General features: G+C 46.6%; 2 protein-coding genes across 3 annotated transcripts in view; both read right to left on the bottom strand.

The window, feature by feature from the left end:
• Positions 1–11,550, bottom strand: part of ATP5F1E (ATP synthase F1 subunit epsilon) — a 16,924-nt gene that overhangs the window by 3,702 nt on the left and 1,672 nt on the right. The window contains exons 2-3 of the mRNA XM_006141858.2: positions 7,596–7,601; positions 88–96 (exon numbers count right to left, since the gene is read on the bottom strand). The gene's annotated coding sequence lies outside the window, so the exon portion shown is untranslated. The remainder of the gene's footprint in view (positions 1–87; positions 97–7,595; positions 7,602–11,550) is intronic.
• Positions 1,006–11,544, bottom strand: PRELID3B (PRELI domain containing 3B). 2 transcript variants are annotated; one of them, XM_006141856.3, is made up of 6 exons: positions 11,472–11,544; positions 5,841–6,009; positions 4,630–4,719; positions 4,133–4,203; positions 3,909–4,011; positions 1,006–2,351 (listed from the first exon to the last, which is right to left on the bottom strand). In XM_006141856.3, exons 1-6 carry the CDS (start codon positions 11,501–11,503, stop codon positions 2,232–2,234), a joined length of 585 nt encoding a protein of 194 aa, XP_006141918.1. In that variant the 5' UTR covers positions 11,504–11,544; the 3' UTR covers positions 1,006–2,231. The 2 variants fall into 2 exon arrangements, with proteins under 2 accessions (XP_006141918.1, XP_006141919.1); XM_006141857.3 differs by lacking the exon at positions 1,006–2,351 and adding an exon at positions 2,523–2,698.

The raw sequence follows: 11,550 nt of genomic DNA, 5'->3' as shown, positions 1-11,550 counted from the left end.
GCCCGCCTGTTGCCGCCACGGCACCACGGCGGGTGCTCCGCGGGCTTCCGTAGTACCCTGGCGGGTGTGGCCGGGGCAAGAGCGGAGGCGGGCGGCGGAGTCGCGTGGTTAGAGGAAGTGGAGACCAAGGGCCGCCGCGCGTGCGGCTTCCCGGCGTTGCTGAAAGTCACGACGTGACCTGTGGTGCGCGACCCCGCGAGGGGAGGGGCGAAGGCCGGACGCAGCGGGACTACGCGCGTGCGCCTGCAAGCTCGACCTCCGGCGCTGCCATGGCTCCCAGTCCAGCAAAGGAAGTGCTTTTCTTACAAGGAGAAAAATAGGCTTTCCCCCCAACCTTTAACTTACCAAGAAATTATAATCAGGAAAAACATCATAGTTAAAAGGACGTTTTTATTAGCAGTAAAGTTTTTTAATTCATATAAGTCCATTTTTAGTATTAAATAGGAAAACATGCTCAACGGTCCAAGAGTTTCATTTATTAACACTTTATTTCAGTTTAGTCCCCTTAATAAATGCACTTGCTTGTTGTGCATTTATTGGGTGCCATGAATTACCAGTTATTTAAAAATAGGTAACTACTGGAAAATGAAAATTTATAGGATTTAATCATTAGAGCAGAGTAAAAAAGCAAATCAAGGAAAAGGATGTATTTAGAAATCTTTAGGGGATTTTACAGAAATCATACAAGGCAACTTTTTGTCAAGTATCAAAATTTAGCAGTTTTGTTTAATTGAAATGTTACTGCAGTTGTTAAAATCTCCTTAGCTTATAAAAAAAAAATCAGAAAACATTGGATTTAACTGGCTTTTACAAATGTCCTAATACGTCCCAAGCTATACAATATTTTAAGTAGAAAAACACTAATTGAAAAAATAGTTTGATACACTTTCTGTGGTTTATGTACATTGGGTTATGTACATTTACTAACTGGGCTCTTAGAGGAATTGACTAGAAGTTTAGCACACTGTACTGTAAAACAAAAGCGAGAGCTACTCACCTTTCACAAAACACTCTGCATGCAATATTCCAAATCAAGGGTATTAGTGGTTAATTGTTTGCCACAAAATGTCACAGAAAAATTGTTCATTGGGTTGTTTTTCAGTTTGCAGCTGCTCTCTGGCATCGGAAATTAGAATCCCCCAGAAATAAAAGCTGCAGTGCAGTTCATCAGTGGTTAGTTTAGGCCGATCCTCCCCTCCCCATTGTTCTTTCATGCTCCCGACGCCCCTACCCCCCCGAAGTGGCTCTGTATTATTAAAAACGTTAAAACTAACTGGGATTTATGCTTCAGATCAGGGCATCATTTGAGTAATTTCAAATGATGTACAACTCTTCATGAAAGAAAGATGTTTTGTGGTCATAATTACTTCAAAAGTAATTGTATTCAAATAACCTGACATGCCATGCCTTAGCAATTACAAACCATGATTTTGACCATGGAAATGCATAAGGCAGGCAAATGTGAAACGCTAAGAGACGTGAACAGCTGTTCTTCTGTTTCATTTTAGAGTGCTACAAAAGTCGGGTCATGACTTTTATTATTTCAGTTAACACAGCCAGCCCATGGTACAGCCTACTGAGTCGTAAAGTACAAATCCAAGCAAGGTAATACCTTTACTAAGTCACAAGGCTTTGGCAAGTTAGTACAGTACTTTTTAATACAGTAAAGTCATATTTGTGTTGGAGTCATATGTTACTTGACTGATAAAATTAAGTACCAAATTCAAACACTGGATTTTGATGGTGGCTTACAGCAGAGCAAGTTACTTTATACAAATGAACATCTTTTAAAACTGATTTCTCCTTTTAAAGTGAGTTCCTTCGTGCAAGCTGTCAAAAATTACAGCAGGGCAATCATGTATGTAAGAGGTGGCTCTGCTTTGTTCTGGGGTTGGTCCGAAGCCAGGTAGAGTTCCAACGTGTGAAAAGCTTTAAAATTCTACCTTAAAGAGGTCCAATGTCAATATTAATTTCCAAGTACTTTAAAAAAAATTGTTAAATTTCCATGTAAGTACTGGAACCGTCAAACTTACACAATCATTTCAAACACTAATTTCATACGATCCCTTTTATTTAGAAGCCCTGCATCTCTTTGTTTTCACCAAAACAAAGCCTCATTTCAGCTTATTAAAAGAACTCTACCTAAAATATAGTTGTGTTTTTAAATAACAAATAAATATGTTGCCAGCATGGAAGGACCTGGGGGACCCGATGTACACCAACTCTCACTGTCATTTCTCAACAAATGCTGCAGCTGCCATTGGTGTCCTCATGCTTCCTCTTGCTGAAGCTGTCAATTCTTCAATCTCAGCATTTAATTTATGTATTACCCATTCCATTGCTTCTCTGCCCTTAAAAAAAATCCAATACATTTTGTTACCAAGAGCAAAGGCACAACATCAAATAAATGACACACAGGCAGTAACAAGGGACACTACGAGTCTAAGGCTTGTTTTTGTCTTTGCCTTTTTTTTTTTTTCCTAATGTTATTTACCAAACAACAAATGTCTTGAGCAACTAGCTTGATCCATAAACTGATTTTTATTTTATATACAGAAGATGCTCTCAAAAAATTCTATAATTAGGGCTAGCAAATGGCCTGTGGTTACGACGACTGGATCCTCCATGGCTGGGACTGAGTCCTGGAACTGGTGGCTTGAAAAATACATTGGGTGCACATGTGTGCGTGCCCAACATCCTGAGAAAAGAATGGAGAAGAGGGATTGCAGTGTAGCCGTCCCCCCAGGGGGGCACTTCCTCACTTTCCTTCTGTCTTTCTCTCTCTCCTCATTGAACATACATGCTCTACACCAAACTTAAAAAAAAAGGGCAGGAAAAAAAAATTAACGACAGGATGTTTTATTTATCTCATGATTAGAGTAGTCCCTATTTTGGAGGTAAGGAGGTCAAATTTCTTTGTATGCTACATTTTAAGCCAGAATGATGTGAAAGGCTTTGCAGGATCTGGTCCCCATGCCCTCCTCACACGCTCTCTCCTGCGGCTCTGTGCAGTTCCCTGCAGAATGGGAAGAGGAGCAGCTTGTGCCTTCTGCCTCAGGGCCTTGGCACATGCGGTGTGTCTACTCCAAACGCTCTTGGTGTTGCTACTGCAAACGCTCTGCCTGGCACAGCCCTCCCCATCTGGCAGCTGGTAGGAACCTCAGTTACTGAATGGTCACAGCCTTCTCACACCTTCCCGTGCTTTCCCTTTCCGAATGACATGCTTCCTCTTCCCGAGTTCCACAAAGGCAGTGCTGTGTTTTTCCCTGCCGAAAGGCTACTCCTGCCCCCTGCCTGCACAGAGAGGTCATCGGTGGGCATCGCTGACTGCTAACGGCTGTATAAGCACACGTAAGGAACGGCTCGTAGGCATCTCTCCCAATGTAGTGCGTGTTAAATCACGCATTCTCAGTGGAAGGTGATTCTCAATGGAGAAAAATTGGTTTTGGGGGTAGTGAGGAGAAAAACCTCTCTTCTGAATAAAGTACACATATTATCTGTGGCAATAAATCATTTCATAGGGGTGGCAGTGAGGAAATGGATTGGGGGAAAGATGATGAAGAAAGGTTGAGAAATGGTTGCTTGAAACAATGACACACAACCTCAGGTCAAAGAGCACTCCCTGCGTGCTGGGCCTGGGCCACACACCATCTCACCGATCGTACATAGGCCTGAGTGGGCGCTCTCCTCTCCCAGGGGAAACTGAGGCTCAGAAAGGCTGGCTGCCCAGGGTGAAAGGCTGTGGAGCTGGAGCGCGAGCTCCGGTGGGCTGGGCTCCGCGGCTTGTGCTTGGCGGCTCCCGATGGCCAAGGACTGAGGGGCAGCCCACGAGGACATGCACACATCCAGCCCAGAGCTCTCGTGGGAAATGGCCAGGGAATGATCAACACGGAGGCACACCCACTCACCTTGTTCGCATTTGAAGATATTGTGCTTGCCATGAGCCCTTCGAGGTAACTGCTGAGGCTCACCCCCTTCACAGTGATGATGGCTTCCTGAGTTAGAACAGTCCTAGGTAAACACACAGCTCTTCAGGTGACGTGATTTCATTAAGAAGTGACAAGTATAGAAAAAGAAGAAGAAAAACGAAAACACCCTGTAACGTAAGTTTGTTAAAATTCTTTCTACTCACTTTTCGGGGTCCTGAGGATGTGGTTTGTATATAAGTCTCTCATCTACTGAAACCATGTTTGTAAATGAAATCTATAAAACGAAAAAATAAAGTGAAATCGTTTTGGAAATGGAGATTTTAAAAAACGCCCAAAATGAATACAGAAGCCAGAATCCTACTAGCTAAACACATAAAGCAACAAAAAAATAAAACCGCTTTGCCACTGCGGTGCCTTCACTTTCAGGCTTCTCTGCCTACTGCTGTTGAAACACTGCATGTGGAAAAAGCACGAAGCTGTGCACCTGATCCCCCATTCCCGCTCCCGTGTGCAGCCCTAGGAGTCGACGGGCTTAGCTAAGGAGGCCAGAACCAAGGCCAGAACCAAGGCCAGACGCTGCCTCCTGGGCACGCTGACCTGCCTGTGCTGCAGAACGTGCTGCGTCTCCATACCCACTGCTGTGAGATGAGAGCATACGTCAGGCGGTTCCAAGCTAAAGCCGAAGGGAGCCGGAACTCACATTCGTGGACTTCAGTTCCATCGTTCTCTCTACGGGGTCAACCACAGAGTGTTCCTGCACGTACGTCTTGGTTCTCGCTGCTCCGATGAGCTAAGAAAACAGGGAGAGGTGGTAATCAAGGGAGGAGGGCTTCTTACCATTTGAAGGTAAAAATGTGTTACGAGGATCTTGAACGAGAAATCTGTTTTGCAAAATCCAGAAGGAAACAAAGGTCAGACGGGTCTACTCAAATTGGCAGAGCCCCACGGAGGGATGAGGAGGGACTGCCAGAGGCAATCAGAAACCAGCCCACAGAGCGCGGCAGGAATAGAGCCACGACGCCGAGACTGCCAGGGCAGGACGACGGAGCACTGCGGCTGAAATATACACATCTGAAGCTCTGGGACACACAACATCCAGGAAAAGGAGCGCTCAGACTGTCAATATGTCCCGAGAGCGGTCCTGGGGACAGGGGTGCCTGGGCTTTGCTCCAGACAAAAGAACAGCCGCCACTTGGAGGAGGAGCACGCGCCAGCACGCAGTGTCACTTTCTATGCTGTGCTCTGGAGCACGTCCCTGATCTTACTCACTCCTGTGTCCCCGCTATCTACTGCTGTGATTTATATAAAAAGGCAATCAGTACATTCTTGCTGGAAAGACTGTAGGAGTGGACCTGCTTTCTCTAGGGATACTCTTCTACAGAAACCCGCATCCACTTGTCGCACTAGACTCTCCTTACACTCTGATAAACTGGCATTTTTACTTTCTTTCCAGTTAAATCAGCTCACTGAGGCCTGCCTGTCTGTAACTGAACAGAACCATTCTGGACCTTGGAATATACTTGGCAACAGCAAGTCTAGGAACACACTCCTCACATGCTGTGCACGCCCACCACTGACCACAGGGGTTGTCCCCAACAATCACGACCGGACCACCACTCCCAGACCTGACTATTGGCCTCACGTCGGCGGCAAACACAGGAGAAGCAGAACATAACTCCATTTAGATTACGGAGCATTAGTCGGCTTCCTTCAGAGGTTTTCTCGGGTGCCTTCTGAAGACTGTAATAATATTTCCAATTCATTATACACTCATAACTCAAGTTTATTATAATACAATTTGAACTGATGCAAAAATGACATTCAGAATCGGCTCCCACAACCTACTTGAAATTATAATGTGGCTTAGAACACTGCTCCGCAGCAGCCACTTCCCGGGAAGAAGGCACTTACAGACTTCACGATGGAGGGCAGTCCCCACTCGGTGCTGAGCAGCCGATGGCTGTGCAACTTTCCAGAGGGGTCGATGTATCTGTCCAACACGTCAATTCCAACCACACTGGGGTTCATAGGATTTGGGTACTTCTGCATTGCAGCTGTTGTAACTGTCTCCCATGGGTGGCTGACAACATGAACCAAAATCAAGCATTTAGACATACGCAAAATGATTAAACAGAGTTTATAACCCACCAAATCATTCTTTACAATGGAAGTTCAATTAGTTTATCTAGGGAGAATCACTTTCTGAAACAATGGATGATAATTTAGGGAGAACAGATCTAGTTTTTAAAAAAGAAATGTTGACAGCGTGCGTACACTTGCTGGAGAAAGACAGAGACAAGGGGAAAAGGAGGGCTGAGGAACCTCCCCCTGCCGGCCACGGGGAGTCACATCACGATCTCTCATGCTCCATTTCTCCCTCCTTCTCAGGATTAGGCATGCATGCACACATGCCTGGCATGTTTCCCTTTTAAGAGAGATTCTTGCTGTATGGCGCATGTGCTTGACGGAGAGACAGAAATCAAGAAATACCACCCAGAGGGGGTGACCATACTGCAATCCCTTCTCCTCCATTTCCTTCTTGTGATTTTGGGCATGCATGCACCTGCACCCAGCATGAGTTTCAAACTGCCAATCCCAAGACTCGAACTACAGTTGGCCACGTGGGAGTCCAGTGATGTAACCATTATGCCACCTGCTGGCCCCAACCTGGCATGTTTTTCAAGCTACCAAGCTCCAGGGCTAGAACTGTAGTCACCCAGGTGGGATCCAGCTGCCTTAACCACCAGGCTACTGGCTTGCCCCAATCTATATTTTTTCTTGTCTACACTTTTAAGGTGAATAGACTTTGATATTTTTCCAGAATCAGGCTAAATAATGTAATCTAATTAATGTATTCCTAAGATCAAACAGGATCTTGTCTTTGAAGATCAAAATAGCCTATAGAACATTACAGGACCATTTCTTAAATAATCCTTATTTATCATTATCTATATTCATATGTAAATTCTGTTTCTGGGAAGAACCACTAAGTCATAAAAATATATTTAAAAATTATGTTTTATTAAAACAAGCACCCGCAACTGTTCCTGTGCTATTCACTCCTCTCTCTGACCAACTCTATGAGGTTATAAAGGAACAAGTAAAGAACTTACAGGTACTAAAAAAAAAAATCAAAGCATTATTCACTTTTTAAAAAAAGAATTATTTAACTTTATTATTATTTTAAAATTTCCTATAGGGCACGTGTGCTCAAAGAGAAAGAGAGAGAGAGAGAGAGAGAGAGAGGGAGAGGGGGAGAGGGAGAGAGGGAGGGAGGGAGGGAGGGAGGGAGGGAGGAGGTAAGTTAGAAAGCTGCCAGGGGGCCTGGGACTCAAACCACAGTTGTCTATGAGAGTCCAGTGCCTTAACCACCACATCACCTGCTGGCCTTACTGACTTAATTAAATTGTTTCTCTATATGAATGTAATAAATAACAGCACCCCTTATCGTCAATCATAATCCATTACTTTTCTCAAAGGAGTAGTTCCGATTTCTGTTTTGAAAAGGTCTCTCAAGGGGCTGGCAGATGGTGTGGTTACTGAGGCACTGGACTTCCACATGGCCAACCACGGTTCAAGACCTGCACCTGCTGGCTTGCTTTCTCACTTTCCCTCTGGTCAAATTAAAAATAAATAAATAAACAAATAAATAAATAAAATTAGGGACCAGCAGTTGGTGTAATGACTATGTTGCTGGACTCCCGCATAGTTGACTGCGGTCTGAGTCCCGGACCTGGTGGCTTAAATCCACGTTGGGCATGTGCATGTGTGCCCAAGATACCGAGGGGAGAATGGAGAAGGGACTGTGGCATGGCCATCCTCCCTGGTGAGGTGATTTCATGCTTTCTGTCTCTCTGTCTCTGTCTGTCTTTCTGGTGAGCGCACACGCCCTATAGCAAAAACCTCTCCTAAATAAATAAATTAAATAATTCTTAGAGAAATAGAAGGGTCAATCAGTACAGTAAGAGATTCTGAAAGCACTCCTAAAATGCTATTTTCAAATAGTCTCTTGTCCTGTAGTAAACATTTGTGTATTACCTAGGGCTGGAGCAGTAACAAGATCCCACCATTGGAGAATGTGCGGCATCTTTATGTTCTTGAAAAAGTACACGCACTTGGGTGATTCAAAATGTGGTGTACAATTGTTCACGTCACAACCTCCATGAATAAGATGGCTGTATAAAGTACACCCTTTACCAAAACACTCCTTATTAACTCCAATCAGTATCAAAGGTGGTGCAGTCTACCTGCACGCGAGTCACCCTTCTCAACTGTATCTGTGTTCTCACTTTCGTTTAAAGAAAGAAGGCAAAATCTGGAGACAAAGACTGATAAACCAAATAAGCATCAGTTTTTATTTTTCTAAAAGCAAAACAAGCAATCTATTTGGACTTTCTGGAGAACTCGGACTGACAACTGCGTCTTGTGGACAGGGACAGATCGGTCCCATTCATTCCCACAACCCTGTGCCATCATTCCTCATGATTTCATTTCTCCACAATACAGTCTAAATGAATCTCATTCTGCTTTTAATCTCAAGCCTTATTCAACAATCAGTGCAGGTATGTGGGCTGGGCTGCCCCGTAAATCTAAGCAGTTCCTCCAACAGAAGTGATACAGGCCAAGCACTCTGATTGTTACCAAGGCAACTATCTAAAATGAAAATCAGATGGACTCTTTGCCTCTCTTTATCTGGTCGTATACTATGGTTAGCTGGCTTGCATGTGCTTCTCTCTTCTCCCTACCCTCTTTGAAAAATTAATAATCATATGGCCCCAGGGTGGTTTTGCATTATTTGTAATTTAGTTCATCTCTCCTGTCGGAGCCCACTTGGAAGCATCACTGCTAATTTAGCTGCTTTATGAACAACTCAGGCCCCGAAAGGACACATGCTACAATGAACAGTTTTCCAGCAATCACCTTCACGTATTAATGCAATTACGTGAGAAAGACCTCACCCTGAAAGGCAATCAGAGGCAGCGCTGAAGTGGCGCCAGAGAACCTGGCTGCAGCTTACTGCACTGCCCAATTTCTTCCCCTATAAAATGAGGTGGGGACAGTTACCTCCAAAGGCGGCAGTGCCGTCCTGTTTACAGAGATGTGACTCTTCCACAGGACGTGGTGGGCACCCGTGTATGTGGAAGGCACCGGTGAATGGCGCTGTTGCCTGTGTGCTAGGCCCCAGAAGGCAGCGTGGGCAAGCAAGGGAGGGCGAGGCACAGAATGAAGACTGAGATGCCCTGTTACCGCGTAACTTTGTGAAAACGGGGAAATGAGGAGACGGTGGGCCCTGTGAGGGGAGAGTCTAACTTCCATTTGAGACGCGCTGCTTGAACAGCCGGTGGGGCAGGTGATGTCTGCGCACCTGAAAACACCGAGTTGGAGTTAAGGGCTGGAGCTCAAGGTACGGATTTGGGCACTGCGGAGAGCGGCACTCTGAGAAAGCAGGGGGGGGGACGGGACGGGACGGGGCAGGACCAGGACCTGTAGGCGCCTGCATGTGCTTTGCGAGCCACTGTAGCGATGGCTACTGAGAGAGCAATCGCGTCGGAAAGCGCTACCTGCCTGCTGTTACCAGTTTCGAGGCCAAAGGAAGCTCCATGTGCTCATTGGATTCTACCCCAAAAAGGTCAGAGCAATTACATGGCGCCACATCTGCAGGGAGTAACATCCCCAACGACTGGCTTTGCACCCTGTTTCCTCCTCCCACTCCCTTTGCACCCATTCCCTCTGCCCCCACTTCCTGCTCTTTACCTAAAAGAATAAACCTGAGGCCGGTTCCTGGTCACAGCTTCTCCGTCAGAGAAGCTGGGCCCACCCGATCCTGGCTTTTCTATACTCGTGGGTCTGTGTGTGTTTGGTATTGTGTCTACTTCTAGTCCACAGCCTTCCCCACTCAGAGAGACGTGTTCAGCCCAGCAGGTCCCGGCAGGACACCATAAATACGTGTGAATCAGCTGGGACCTTGACCCGACAGCCAGACCCAGACCACGTGGGAAGAAAGCCCAGATCAGGGCTTGTCTTCCCAGACTATGTACACAACGTATTTGATAAACGTTTATCTTCTAGGAGATCCCCGCGTTTTCATCAAAACACAAAGCGGTCTGTGACATAAGAGAGAAAAAGATTAAGATCACGGATGAAATGCAAGACAGAAAGGCCTACAACAGAATACATTTACATTGGAAGGGGAAGTGAAGGGCTGTAGAAGAAAATGGCAAGATGAGTAAAGCTGGGAGTAGGGACCAGCCCAGGAGAAGCGTGCTTGGGAAGACGGGGAGGAGATGGTCTTAACGAGACTCGAGACTCGGTGGGAAGAACTTCTAAAACATTCACATCCGGAAGGAGACGGAAATGAAGCATTCCAGGGATTCAAATGCACTGTTGAAGGAAGTCACTGGGTTAAAGAGCATCAGAAAACTTACCTGTTCAGGGCCTTTCTTTCCCCAGAAAGATTAAATATCACACACAAAACCCTTAACTTCCCTCTGACTGTAATACTTTCCAGAAAAAAGTAGACCTTTGGATGTGTCTGACTCACTGAGCTTGTAAAAATGTCAACAACCTCTTTTTAACTTGCCCTTAGAAACACTTTTAAAAACTCAAATAGCTAAACTAAAACATACTACAAAGCTGTAACAATTAAAACAGTGTGGCAGCAACAGCAAGATCAGAGACTAGGGCAGAGAGCTTAGCAATGGACTCAAATACAAAATCTCATGTGGACTATGACAAAGACAGCTTTTCCAATAAACAGACTAATTAGTCTATAAAGAGTGCTGGGATAATGGCTTAAGCAGTTAGGGAAAATATATACAATACGGTTGCTCACTTTCATGATTCCTTTGTATATGGAATCATGGAACTGGAAGAGAATGGAACTTCCCAATATCCAACTGGCTTACGGCCTCTCATTTTCCCTCATTTCACGCTAACCACGAACATGTTACTTAAAGAGCCCGCCACAGTCAGTCCTCTTCCATCTCTCAGATGAAAACTGGTACCCCAAGGTCACAAGCTTCTTGGGAACAGAGCTAGGCCTTGGATTCCAAATCCCAGGCTGCTCTTCCTGGGCCGACGAGCTGTGGCAAAGTTTGGCATCCTGGTGGCTCGGCCCTGCCCAGAGTCACCTTCGGAGACAAACACCCGCCGGGCGCCGAGACCAGAGAAGAGTGCACCTGCCCCGTGGGGCCCGGGGCTCCCGCAGGCGTGGGCGGGCGGCGGGTGTTAGGCCGGGAGCTGTCAAGGACCTCGTGCTCCGCGACGCCCCCGACCGAGGTCGCCTGGAGCAGACCGGAAGTGGCCGTCTCAGGCCACCATCCGTCCGAGGGCCTGGAGGCCCGTTGCCGCCTCCCTCCATGGCCGGCGCCCTGGGGTCCTGACCTTGAGCCCCCGCTCCACCCCGGGACGTTTGGTCAGGCCCAGCCGCTCCTCCAGGCCGGACGCCTGGAAGCATCCCGAGGGGCGCCTAGGCCTCGCGTCACTCCAGGCCCGAGTTGCCCGCATGCTCCCCCCGAAGTTGCCCCCGCGTCCCCAACTCACTCGAAGACGTGCTCCGAGGTCCAGATCTTCATGGTGCCCGCGGCCCGCGCGAGTCCCGCCGCGCCCGCGGACAAGGAGG

Source organism: Tupaia chinensis, unplaced genomic scaffold (genome assembly GCF_000334495.1).
Source record: "Tupaia chinensis unplaced genomic scaffold, TupChi_1.0 Scaffold000066_1, whole genome shotgun sequence".
Classification (NCBI taxonomy): domain Eukaryota; kingdom Metazoa; phylum Chordata; class Mammalia; order Scandentia; family Tupaiidae; genus Tupaia; species Tupaia belangeri.
Note: the sequence above shows the minus strand (reverse complement) of the source record. Positions and strands in the feature narration are given on the sequence as shown.